At 34.0% G+C, this 13851-nt stretch overlaps 2 protein-coding genes across 2 annotated transcripts in view; both read right to left on the minus strand.

The window, feature by feature from the left end:
- Positions 1 to 2641: 2641 nt before the first annotated feature.
- Positions 2642 to 13851, minus strand: part of LOC107846529 (WAT1-related protein At3g28050) — a 68689-nt gene continuing 57479 nt past the window's right edge. Inside the window, exon 5 of the mRNA XM_047400123.1 lies at positions 2642 to 2979. Coding sequence (XP_047256079.1) covers positions 2826 to 2979 — 154 coding nt within the window. The 3' untranslated portion in view covers positions 2642 to 2825. The remainder of the gene's footprint in view (positions 2980 to 13851) is intronic.
- Positions 8961 to 11137, minus strand: LOC124888668 (WAT1-related protein At1g60050-like). Its single transcript, XM_047399648.1, has 3 exons — positions 10683 to 11137; positions 10132 to 10194; positions 8961 to 10053 (listed from the first exon to the last, which is right to left on the minus strand). The coding sequence occupies exons 1-3, from the start codon at positions 10817 to 10819 to the stop codon at positions 9987 to 9989; spliced, it is 267 nt and encodes an 88-aa protein (XP_047255604.1). The 5' UTR covers positions 10820 to 11137; the 3' UTR covers positions 8961 to 9986.

Consider the following 13851-nt stretch of genomic DNA (forward strand, 5'->3'; position numbering starts at 1 on the left):
AATCATACCCTTAGCACGATTTTGATTAGATGTTGTATTTTCTTTCTTTATGGCGTCTCCAAGACCCATAGAATCTAAGTGGATTTCAGCATCCAACGCCCATGAGAGGTAGTTCTTGCTCGAGGCAACGAACTCAAGTTTTGTAAGATTATTAGTCATATGAAAAGAAATAAAATAATACCTTAGACTTCAGATTTGAGACGGCAAATCTCGTGCTGATAACGTGTTATAAAATATAAAGTAAATACAAGAAGAATAGAGAGAGAAGAGTGGAGACTTCTTTATTTCTCATAAGGAATTCTTAATGGAGTAAATTACAATGATGGAAAACCCCTTTATTTATTGGAGAAAACTAACCTTGGGGTTTCTAATTTTTTTCATAAATAGATATTCACGTAAAGTAGACATTCACTATATATGGTAAGTAGACATTCACTATATATGATAATATATCTATAACAATATGCATTATTAGAGTTTCTTTTTATTTTGTGTTAGACATCCAAGGAGGAGCGTTAAGAAATAAGGTAGTGTGGATGTCTTCTACCTTTTTCAATATTGTCTTCTGAAGACTTTTCATGTAAAAATAATCAATTTTCATTGGGTATAGGCAGAATTGCCTATAAAAGGCATGTATTTATTTCATTTTGTATACAGATCTGAAATTACCAAAAGACTTACTATCCGTTCCTTAATTCCTTTACGCTAATATTTTATTTTATAATAATAATGGGCTTATTTTATTTATTACGAAAAGGACAAATAGGGATTTGCACCAATGAAACATTAAAATATGCAAACATAATTAAAAGAAAATTAAATCGCAAACATATAGCCGTCATAATCCATATTTTTGGAGACTTTTGTTTTAGCCGACTTTGACACAATTTACAATATCGAAGAAAAAAAAAATTAAAATCTTTCCTCAACACTTTGTAAACGAGAAACGCAGCGGAAAAGAAAATTAAACTAATGATAATGTCAAACAAATTTTAAAACTCAATCATATTGAAGTTCCCAAATGCATTAAAATTTTTGTTCAGTCCTTTGCCATTCAAAACTCATGTGATTGGCCAAGGAACTTAATAGGTTTTAAAAGAGTATGATGTAATTCATAAAATTGAGTCATTAAAAAAAATAAATTTAATAGTAGTCGATTTCAGCCATTAAATACATCAAAATTTAACTGGGAAAGTATTTGTAGCAGAATTACTACAGCGATAGAAAAAATTGTTCATCTCATAAACATTAATAGGTTCAAGATCACTTGATACGAGGTGTTAGAACAATCACGAAACGCGATTACAGATTCATATAAAACAAAAACATCTATAATATTGTGAAATACACCAAAAGAAAGTGTGTACCTTTGTTTGCCATAGCAATGTACGACGGGAGATGATCTAGGCTATGACGGCCGGCAGCTTATAAGAATACGTCTTAGGTTAAGTCAGGAGAGGGATTCAGCCTTATATTTATAGTTTTAAAAGTTTTAACCTAGTGCACCCCCTCATTATGGGTTCATAGGTCTTCTACAGGCCTACACTATTGTCAGACCACACCAATAACATGAAATGGATACACGATCTATGTCTTGTCCACCAACTAACAACATCAACTCGTTTTACTTTAACATAATAATAAGTTAATATTAAGTCCACACAAAATAAATGATTCTAACAGTTTGTCCATAAAAAAGGAAAAGAGTGATTTATAGTATGAGATTTCATAATTTATTTTGAACGGTCATTAATATGTGTAGAGTGATTGATGAAAGTTCAGGTAGAAACTAATTAAAAGAATTTAGATACTCTAGATCTGTTCTTGACCCCCTACCTTATTCATAAGTTGTAATATTAATTTCCAATTTATTCTGGATCACGAAAAAAAAAAAAAGAGCGATTTGTAATATGACATCTCATAATTTATTTTAGATGATCTTTTAGATGTATAGAGCATTTCATAAAAGTTCAGGTAGAAAACTAAAAAAAATTGAGATACTTTCGATGTGTTTTTGATCATTCACTTTATTGACAAGTTGTCATAATAATTTTCAAGTTGTTTGTCCATAAAGAAAAAGAAAGAAGTGATTTGTAGTATGAAATCTCATAATTTGTTTTAGAGATTATTTAGATGTATAGAATCGTTGGTGAATGTTCATGTAGAAAAAAAGAAATTGAGATTCTTTAGGTGTGTTTTTGACCTTTCACTTTATTCATAAGTCACCATAATAATCTCCAAGTTGTTTATCCATAGAAAAAAAGAAAAGACTGATTTGTGGTATGAAATCTCACAACATTAACAAGAAGGTAGATTTATGATTTTATTGTGTTAGTTCAATTGGCATTACCATAAAATTTTATATTATGTATTTAAGATAAACGTGCAATCCACGTTCCCATATATTTAAAAAAAAAAATTATACAATAGGCATTAGTTAGGTATTTGTGCACTTCAACCATAAAGATGCAATGTAATAGTTCATAGGATCAATTACTTGGCTGATTATATTTTAATAAATAATAACTATTTTTACTATTTTCTTTTTAAAAGAGGAGCTTGGAGTAACTGGTAAAGTTATTGTCATGTGATTAGGAGGTCACGGGTTCAGCGTACAATAAACCTTTGTGGTGGAACCCTTCCCCAAACACCGCTCATAGCGGTAGCTTTAGTGTATCGAGTTGCCCTTTAAATAATTACTATTTTTAAATATACTTTTTGTCTGTTACAATTTATAGCAACCGCATTATATATTAAAAGTGAATTATGTATACAAAATAAATATATTACAAGTGTTTCAAAGTGTATTAGCAATGTGTGAGCCTTCAAAGATTAACCTCAGGATCATCAACTTTGTCTTGTAATAATGGCATATTCTTGTTGTTTGATCTCAAGCTCTTCTCTTCTTCTTTCCATTCTTTAGCTTTTCCCCATATCACTGAGTAAAATCCAACTACAATTATGGCTGATCCTACCAAACTGCACCCAAACATGTACAAGATGCTGGACATTATAAAATGGGGACACCAACAAATATTGTCACGCTACATTCACTAATGAATACAAATTGTGAATCCACTTTTAACTGTATACATTAGAAAAAGACTCGCAAAGTATAATAAAAGAAATAGACACCGATTATCACAAAGAAAAGTTTGAATTAACTATACTAGCGCTTTCAAAGAGATTAGGGAATTGAGAAAACTGCATTATACTTGGTAACAACTGATTCTATATGGATCTTCAAATGATGGACAAAACAAACAATGATACCAACGAATATTGTCACATCGGTGACAACATTTACTAATTCAAAATTTTGAATCTATCTCTAACGGCAGACATTAGAAAAAACTCACATAATATAAAAAAAGAAGTAGAAATAGAAAGTAAATGACCAGTAAACCAGGAAGAAACTGCAGACATGGTGGAAGAAACACAAGCAACCGATCCAGAGTCAATTCTGGGACAGGTACAGGTCTTTCTCCTAAAAGAAAGGTTGGAAAAAAAGACTCGTTTAAACTGCCCCCTAAGTATGCCCAAATGCTCTCTCCACATACGTCCGACCCTCAATCTGATGGTGGGGAGGTATGCATTAGTTCTAAACCCCTCGTTGAGGTAGAGTATTGAAACACAGCCTCTCAAACACTTCATCTGCCAATGAATTTCCTCATTTGGAACTGTCGTGGGTCAAAAAGGGCTGACTTTAGGAGAAACTTTAGGGAGCTGCTGGATTTTCACAAGCCAGCCCTAGTCGTTCTTCTTGAAACTCACCGGGAAGACCATCAAACTATTCCTCAGGAGTTTCATTTTTCAAGTGTTATTGCACTACCTGGAACATCTCGTGCAGGTGGGATAGCCATACTTTGGCATGATGATACTCTTAATGTCACCACGGTGGGGCTCACACCCCAAGAAATTCACTGCGAAATTCAGGTATTACCTACTTCTGTTGGGTGGTTATTTTCGGCAATTTATGCAAGCAATTTTTATGCGGATAGACAATGCTTGTGGCATAATCTAGAGAGAATCACAGACTATCATAAAGGGCCTTGGGTTATAGGGGACGATTTTAATGAGGTCCTGTATAACACTAACAAAATTTGGGGGGAACAATATAAGCTTTCAAAAGGATAATAAGTTTCTTCAATGCTTAAATTACTGTAAAATGGTAGATTTAGGTTATGTAGGTAGTAAATATACTTGGACAAACAAACGGAAAGGAGGTCATACCATTTTGGAACGACTAGACAGAGTAGATTGTAACTATGACTGGCTTACCTTGTATCCGGAATCTTCAGTAACTCACCTTCCTAGAATCCAATCAGATCACGCACCTCTGTTGCTGAAGCTAAATTCATCCAACCTTATGCACAATAAACCTTTCCGACTGGAAAATATTTGGGCTTCTCATCCAGATTTTTCCAATGTTATTTCTAAGGCTTGGGAGAATTCAAACAACCGTTTCCTACCAGCAATACAACTTTTCAGAAAATGTTTCACTCTAGAACAAACGCGTTTTTGGTAACATTTTCGCTAAAAAAAGAAGGCTCCTTGCCCGAATTGATGGCTTGAAGAGATCTCCTCACTATCCAACAAGCACCTTTCTCCATAACTTAGAAGAACCCTCCAAACTGACTATTAGCGAATTCTAATTATTGAAGAAGAATTTTGGAAGATAAAATCAAGGATCTTATGGTTCAACAATGGAGATGCTAACACTAAATTTTATCATATGTCAACTCTTCAAAGGAGGCGGAGGAACCGTACATCTAGCCTTAGAGATAGTGTGGGTAACTGGTTAACTAATGAAGGGCAAATCAAAAGTCATATCGTGGATTTCTATTCCTCCCTTTATTCCATAGAGTTAATTTGCAGTGTCAGGCCACATCTGCTAGCTAGCTCAAAATTTATCCCCCCTGAGCTAGCACTGGGTCTAACAATACCTCTAAGTCGCAAAGAGGTGCTGGATGCAATCTTTTCGTTCAAACCGCTAAAAGCACCGGGCCTAGATGGTTTGCACCCCTTCTTTTACCAAAAATTTATCACCTTAGTGGGTGAATCTGTTGTAAATTTTTGTGCAAAAATCTTCTCCAACTATTCTATCCCTGAGGCCATATATGCTACCTACTTGTGCTTAATCCCTAAGGTCTCTGGGGCCTCTACCATTTCACGATTTCGACCAATAAGCCTTTGCAACACTGTTTACAAAATCGTAACAAAAATTATAGTAAATAGAATCAAACCTCTGCTTCCTGAAATAATAGGGCCCACACAAGCTAGCTTCCTTACAAATAGGCGGGCAGCTGATAATGCTATAGTAGTTCAAGAAGTCCTCCACCATCCTAAATATACTAAAGGGAAACTTTGCCATGTTCTAATGAAAATAGACTAAGAAAAATCTTTCGACCGTTTGGAATGATCTTTTATCCGAGACACCCTTCTTTATTTTAGGTTTCCCGGTAAGCTAGTAAACTTGATCATGTCTTGTGTTACCACACCTGCCATTTCAATTCTGCTTAATCGTAATGCCTTGCCGTTCTTTCATTCTACGAGAGGAATCCAGCAAGGTGACTCACTATCACCCTATATTTTTATTCTTTGCATGGAGAGACTTTCTAGGGTAATTGATACACAGGTACATGCAGGCTTGGGCACCTGTCAAAGTTGCTCCACAAAGCCCGCCAATATCCCACTTACTATTTCCGGACAATATTATCTTGTGTAGCAAAATAGATGATCACTCGTGCCAGCAGATTGCGCAAACACTTGCTAGGTTCAGTGCGGCTTTGGGGCAAAAAATAAATCTTGCCAAATCACGATTATTTTTGTCAAGGAATACCCCCAGCAGAACGAAGGAACAAGTTTGTCGCTCATTTGGGATTAGAGAAGGGGAAAATTTTTGGAAATATTTAGGATTCCCTTTGAGTTCTACTAGATTAGCCGCAACAGACTACCAATTCTTAATAGATAATTTCAAGCTCCACCTAACAGGTTGGAAAAGTAAATTTCTTACCGCTGCAGGTCGGGTAACTCTTCTTAAATTGGTGCTTAATAGTTTGTCTAACCACATAATGCAAATCTATAAGCTACCTTCTCGAGTCATTAAAAGGATGGAAAGATACGAGGACTTTCTTTGGGGAACCACAGAATCCTACAAGAAATTAAATCTTGTTAAATGATCGAGTACAACAACTCCTAAGAATGTCGAATGCCTAGGCATACAAAGTTTAGCCACCAAAAACTGTGCGCTGTTGGCTGCTACATCTTGGCGCTTATTCCACGCCCAAAACGCTATTTGGGCATCCGTACTAAGAAATAAATACTTAAGAACCTCCCAGCCTCGGCGACCACATCCATAACCTGGAAAAACTTGCAAGTTGGTTGGAAATATCGTTAGAAAAACTTAATATGGCAGCCAGCAAATGGAAGACACATAAATTCTGGAACTAACCTTGGTTAAGCCCAGGCACCACACTCAGGTCCCCTATAAATGGACCCTTGAGCCAACATGAAGATTTTAAAAACGTCTTCGACTATAGACAATATAATGATTGGAATCTGACCAATGTTCCGTTTATATATCTTACCCCAATCTGTCATTAGACAGATTCATTCAATATATTTTCCCATATACTCCAATAGTTTCGATCGTATTAAATGGGGCCTAAGACCCACGGGTAGGTTTACAGTACATACTTGTTACAACCGTATAAGTGAAAAAAATATGGATGTTACCAACCTTTGCGACTTTAATTGGATTTGGAAGCTTAACACACTCCCAAAATTAAGCACTTCCTGTGGTTGTTAACATTAAATCGACTCCAACCTCTTCACACCTAAACAATATATCTTACTTACAATCACCGGGTTATAAGCTCTGCCATAGTGATGAACCTGAAATAATACCTCACTTGTTCTCTTCATGTCCCTCACTTACATGCTTCTGGGAAAATTTATTTGCAAAAACTGGTTCCCAGCTGCAGCCCCCTCCACATAACTCACATAGTGCGTTCATTAAATGGCTGAAAGATTATTCCCAAAGACATAAGCGGACATCTGCTGGCATACCAATGGAAATATTGCTATCCTTTTCTTTATGGGACATATGGAATCATCGCAACAGTGTAATCTTTAACACTAACTATTGCGTAAACCATTCTCCAGCTACTGTTCTAAGTTTATCTACTGAATTTTGGTATTTAGCGGGAGACTCTCACATTAAAAATATTTTATTCACCCTTTTGAGTTAAATGGAATCCTCCTACACCTGGTTATTTAATGCTAAACACTATATGCTACCCTCTCTTTAAACTCAAATATAGGAGGATTAGGGGGGGGCGGGGGTCGTTCAAGCTTGGGTGAATGGATTGTAGGATTTACTGTGCACACTGTTATCCATGATATTACTCAACTTGAGATTCTCGCTCTATTCATTAGTTTGCAGCTAGCTGTGAAATACAACCTGGAACCATTGCAAATCAATGTAGATGCAGTGCATCTTTCAACTATGCTAAATAACACAAAATCAGATGCTAACTTTTCCTCGCTCTTATGTGATTGCAGGTTCCTTCTTCGTCGACTGGGTAGTCCGGATCTTGTCCATATCTACAGAGAGCAAAATAGACTACCTGATAGCCTAGCAAGACGAGCCATCTCCGCTGCACAACCATCCAATATATCTACTAGTTATGCAGCCTCAGATGTTATTACTTTTTGGTCGCCTCCTGCAGATGTGATGGACGTTTTGAATGCGGATAAAAGAGGAGACTTTGCTACTAGACTCGTTAAGACCATGGGAGTTTTACCGCCTAGTGCTTCTGTACATATTTCTAGTACTGCTATGTTAGGAACTGTTGGATGGCCTGGAAATATTGCACAATGTGCAGATACTATGGTGGCAGCGCTACCGAATCACTCTCTATAGTGTTTTGTTATGACGCTAATATAATATAAGTATCCTAGTTACCAAAAAAAAAAACACATATATGATTTACCTTCCTACATGTATAATTTCACCCATGAATATGCTGGCAGCCAGAGCAATCATAATGCCCATTGGTTGAAACAAGACAACAAAGAGAGGTCCTTTTTTCCTCACACACCATGCGCCTATACTCGGAATAAATTTCCAAATAAACCCTGCATTAGCCAACAAATATTAAATTTTAAACTCATTATTCAAAAGTATAATGTGTTCATAGAGAAAAGACATAAAGCCACCCTTGAACTTGTTCGACTTTAAAAAGCGAATTTCATCAATTTTAAATCATGAATCCGCCTTTTATCAGACTAAACTAATCATGCATCAAGGAATATACTTCCTTAGTTTCAATTTTTCTGTCTGGCTATAACTTGACACAAAGTTTAGAAAAGTAAAAAAAAACTTCGGAATCTAGTTGTCTTAAACTTTACATATATGTAGAATGTACCAAAATATTCTTTAATTTTGTGGTCTTAAAACATATCATGTGAAAAGTTAGAATTTAAGAGTTCTCTTTTGGAACCCTTAGGGAACCAAACAATCTCTGCTCTTCGGGTGAGCACTCTATGGTAAGCACTTTGTGGTAACCTGCTCACTGTACAATAGTTCGCAAACACACACAGGAGATGTAAAATGCACTAAGCAACCGATGCAATGAGCTCATGGCTGAGCAACAGCCAGAGGCTGGATTCGATCTCGGGTCTCCCACATAGGAGACCCATCTCCCAACTACTCAACCTTGCCCTTGCGGGCTAGAATTAAAGAGTTAGAAAGGAAAGATACATTTTTTTTAAATGACTAAAGAGTAAAGTAAAACAAACAAATTGAGATAGATCAAGTATATGTATACATATGTATCGACTTAGTTACGAGTATATGAGAGCCATTAATCTTCTCTTAGGGCTTAAACTCCAAGAATTCGTGTCTCTTTCAGTAACTAAAGAGAAAACAGCAGATAGAATTGTAATACATGAGCTATAAAACAACATTATAATCAGCTCTACTGGATATTTCTTTAGGACAAATGCCTGCAAAACATGAAACAGAGGAAAACAGGTCATGATTTCACTTTATATTCACTATAGCTCTTGCTATGTGAGTTCTGAGGAAGGGTCACAATGGTCTATTATACGCGACCGTATCCTGAATTTCTGCAAGAGACTATTTCCACGGCTTGAACCCATGACCTCCTGATTTCACTTTATATTCTGGCTGAAAAACAATACTTTATTGGCAAAAATAATTACCTGCGAAATCATAATAAAGAAGCAATTAGAGAGCTAATCATCATGAGTAAACCTCCAATGGCCCAAGCAGAAGGGGTTGTTACTATTGAATTCAAAGGGCTAATTCCGAAAACTGGAGGACCTTTATATAGAGTTGCAACAAGTGCACCTATTATTGAAACCAAGATCCCAATAGTTTTATTAGCCATTGTGCTCAAACTCTTGTACTCAAAATTTTCCATCCTAAAAAAGAAAAACCAGTGAACATAAAAGTTGAATATTTAGATACAACGCATAATACATAAACGTGCCCTTCAACTTACCCTTAGTTGACATCTATGCCCTCCAACTTCGGGTGTGCATACTAGTGAACATAAAAGTTGAATATTTAGATACAACGCATAATACATAAACGTGCCCTTCAACTTACCCTTAGTTGACATCTATGCCCTCCAACTTTGGGTGTGCATAAATAGTCACGTAAACTTATAGAAAATTGAACAAGTAGACACGCGTCCAATGAGACATCCATGTGTGTACAAGTCACAACTGAAGTAGGATGTGTGTGTCTACTTGTTAAATTTTATACAAGTTTAAGCGTCTACTTGTGCATACCCAAAATTCGAATCAGTTGAGGTCAAGTTAAAGAGCATAGTTATGAACTATGCCTAGATACAATTTTAACTAGTTTAGTAGTATAGGTTAAAAGAAAGGTGATTTAAGTTTAAACCTGAGAATGACTGCAAGAATGAAAGTGAATCCTGGAATTAATTGCACTATTGCTGTGGAAAGTACTGGAGAAGAATATTGAAGTCCAAGAATCCAACCACTTGTATCAAGAAACTACAATATTGCACTATTAGTAGTCATTTCTTCTCTAATAGAATTGCTAAGTTGAGCCACCAATTTACATTTACATACCCCATTAGGCCAAGCAAGAAAAATCCATAGAGAAAAGTAGGCCAAAGAGGTGGAATAGCTGACCTGCATTCAGCGGCGAAATCAGAACTTTTGTTAATACGAGATAGTAAAAATTGCCTATTGTCTGATTTGAACTTTATTTGAGTTACTAGATGTTTATGAACTGTAATTCTATAAAGATCATATTGTACCATAGTTCAAATTTAAACTAATGTATGCAGAAACCTGAATAATGAAAATGTTAAACATATACTCAATTGGGGAGTCAAAAATTTGGCACGGTCATGTAGATTTTCATTCTCGATTATATTAAGACTGTACAAAATTAAAATTAAACATACATTCATAATAGCTAACAGTTAGCATATGTACACAACATATTTTTTTGAGAACGGGTGTGCACCAAATTAACCACCCTTCGCCTAAGGTGGCTCCACTGCTGATATGCTTGCAAATCAAACCAACTATGATAGTGTTTTCGTTTCTAACACCAAATCAAATCACTGATCGAATTAGGCATTTATGAAGATGTTAGAAACATATGTACATACCTATGAAAGAAGAAGGAAAGTGGAATAAGAACGAGAGTTGATAGGGCACTTGAATAGAATGTAAAAATGAAAGTAGTCATGCCAGTTGACAAAGCCACTTTAGCTACCACAGCTAATCCAACTTGTGCAAACTGCATCTGTCATCGCCATAAATGGAACCACACCACTCATTTCCATCTCTTGATAGTAATATATCGAAACCTTTTTATCTGCTAAAAATCAATTATGTACGAGAACGAGTCGTTCGGATGGTAATCACTTTTACTTTCAATCTTAACATTGTGAGTTCGAATCATCAAAAGAACAAAAGAGCAAAAATTCATAGGAATCACTCGCATAACGTATACAGAAGAAAAAAAAGCGACGACTTTACTTTGGGTTTCCTTGAAGGAATCAAATCAAAATAGGACGTCAACTTCTTGTATTGAAGGGAGTATCGATATATGATATATCACAATATTTTAATTGTTCTTTTTTGGTGTATTATCGAAGGGAGTATCGATTTATGATATATCAATAGGAAAATTATTTGTTTATTTTAAAATAATTTATTATATATTTAAAAATTAATATATATATATATATATATATATATATAACTGAAACATAGACACGTTGATGGGGCGCTTTCTATGATCAGCAATTCTATTTATCTATTTTCTCAAATTTTTGAACTTATTTCACTATTTTATGTTTCAAAAAATTTCAGAAAATTAATTACTTTTACAGTTTCTCATTCCTCATTATTGTTGCAATTTATTTCTTTTTTCAAGACTCTTTCTTTGCCTTCTCTGTCTTCCGTTTCCTTTTTGTAAAATTAATACACATTTAATTAAATGAAAAATGAAAAGACCAAAAAACCTTTCATTTTTCAAAACTATTAAATCTTTACCATATAAATTGAGATGATGGTATAGCAACAACTATGTGGTCGCTAAAAACACTAAGATTCTCGCAAAGACGATAACGATGGAAGCGAGGCTTAGCTACAGGTTGAATCAGATTTGGTCTAAAATGTTTTGTATTGAATTATTTATTTTATATAAATATATGTAATACTCCCTACTAAACATAGCTTAGTGGCTGCCAAAAAAAGAAAAAATTGATTAGAGTATTTTGTTCCTTTTCTGACTTCGTTAAAAAAAAAAAATCTACCACCGATATATTTGTTTCATTCTCTCCTTTCCAATAACCTGAACTCACCTTCAGTTTCTCTTCTTATAGCACTCTCTTTTATCTCCGGGCATATCTCATAGGCTGATGCATTATCAAGGGTTTGATGCCGAGAAATTGAAATTGAGTTGCCCATACCAGAATCAAATGTGTGACCAGGTTTGCTGGTCTCAGGTTCTTCCTCGATCTCCTTGAATTCTCTTGAAGGACTTCTCTTATCAAACTGGTTTTCTTTGGGAATCTCCTTGAAGTGATCCAATTCTCGAGATACTGAACCAAACAGCTGCATCGAATGATAGCGCATGGTTGTCTTCATGGCACGCGGAATTCAACTCTCTGTCATACATTGGGCTGCTTGACATCTTTGAAGGCTTCGGAGAGAGCTTTTTATTATTCTTACTGCCAGCAAACCAATATATATATGTAATACTCCCTACTAAACATAGTTTAGTGGCTGCCAGAAAAAAGAAAAAAATGATTCGAGTATTTTGCTCTTCTTGTGATTTTGTTAAAAAATAGAAAATAGAAAGAGATACTATTTTATGATCCTAAAAATCTTGTGTGTAATGAAAAAGATTGTAATCATTAAAGGATGTGGTGTAGTAGATAGATTTCGATTTAAGATCTGAATAATTTGATAGTGAGCACTATCATCGAACGAGCCACTTCCAACACGAATTTGGACTAATCAGGCTCCGATGTAAGTACTGAACAATTGCTGAAAATAAAAAAAAAAATTATGTGACAAATATTTCTCTCAAAATTAAAAAATTTTGAACAATATGTTGCAATATAGTTCCTCCGATGAGATGTTGTATATTGAGAGAAAAAAAATTACTTTAATTGAGGAATTTATACGAAGAGTAATGAAAGTTTCAAAAGGTAAGAGGAATTATTTGAAGAAAGTATCAATCTATTTATTCTTAAAATTCATATCAAATTAAGAAAAGAATAAGTAAAAATCAAGTTTATGAATTGAAAGGAGATATTATTCCATAAAATTAGGAAAAAACGAATATCAATCAAGTAAGAGTAAAATAGTAAAAATAATAATAAAAAAGAAAAAAAAATTAAGAAGTTATCAGAATAGCATAACAAACCTAACAAGAAGAGCGAAATTAGTGTTGACATTATTTTTTTCCAACTTCTTTACTTTTTCTTTCACTCTTTTATATGTTCTTTAAAATGTTGTTACATTTTTTCTTTTGTATTTTTTCTGTTAAAGTTAATCTTCTCAATTTAAAGTTTAGAATGTTAAAATAATTTTAAATTTTCACAAGTGCCTTCAACATGAAGTCTACATTTATACTACCTCTTAATTCTTAATAAAATTATGATAATTAATATTTTAAATTTTATGTTTCTTCATATTCCTCGATTAATAAGAAAAATATAATTTACGTATTTGTTATTGATTTGACTTGAGAAATTCAAAGCAGATCATCGACCACGGATAATATAGAGGCAATTATGAGATGCAAATGATCAATTGGAGTAAACGATATTAAAATTTTGAATTTAAAATTTCAAATGAGTCATAATGTTAGATAAATGTAAATATTCAACTTATATTATCAATATTCAATTTTACTTTTTTCAGAATGTACTTATAAAATTACACTGAATATGTTACTTTATTTTTGTAGTTTAATATCTAACTTATTTTATTTTTATTGTTTAATATCTTTCTTTATTTTGTATCATTTAATTATTAGAGTTGAGGATTGTAAATTTTGTAGAATATTTTTATATGTGATTAAGCAAAAAATATAATAATGTATTATGATTTTGAATAAAATGAAAAAAAAAAATTTCTTTTGAAGTTCACAGTGCAAACAATATATGAGTGCTTACCTTAGTAGTATCGTAACTATTTCATTAGTTAAGATTTAATGAAATTTATTTAGGGCAATTTTAATCGATGCATTATTACAATTTTTAGTTATTCTCGCACAAGTCAATCCAAACGATTTCTCTCCACATTGAATGCAAATGA

Source organism: Capsicum annuum, chromosome 11 (assembly GCF_002878395.1).
Source record: "Capsicum annuum cultivar UCD-10X-F1 chromosome 11, UCD10Xv1.1, whole genome shotgun sequence".
NCBI lineage: Eukaryota > Viridiplantae > Streptophyta > Magnoliopsida > Solanales > Solanaceae > Capsicum > Capsicum annuum.

Coding starts and splice junctions, on each gene's coding strand:
- LOC124888668 (XM_047399648.1), bottom strand. CDS start 10,819: ATGCAGTTTGCACAAGTTGGATTAGCTGTGGTAGCTAAAGTGGCTTTG. Junction 10,195..10,682: donor CTTTCCTTCTTCTTTCATAG/GTATGTACATAT, acceptor CGCTGAATGCAG/GTCAGCTATTCCACCTCTTT. Junction 10,054..10,131: donor TTCTTGCTTGGCCTAATGGG/GTATGTAAATGT, acceptor GCAATATTGTAG/TTTCTTGATACAAGTGGTTG.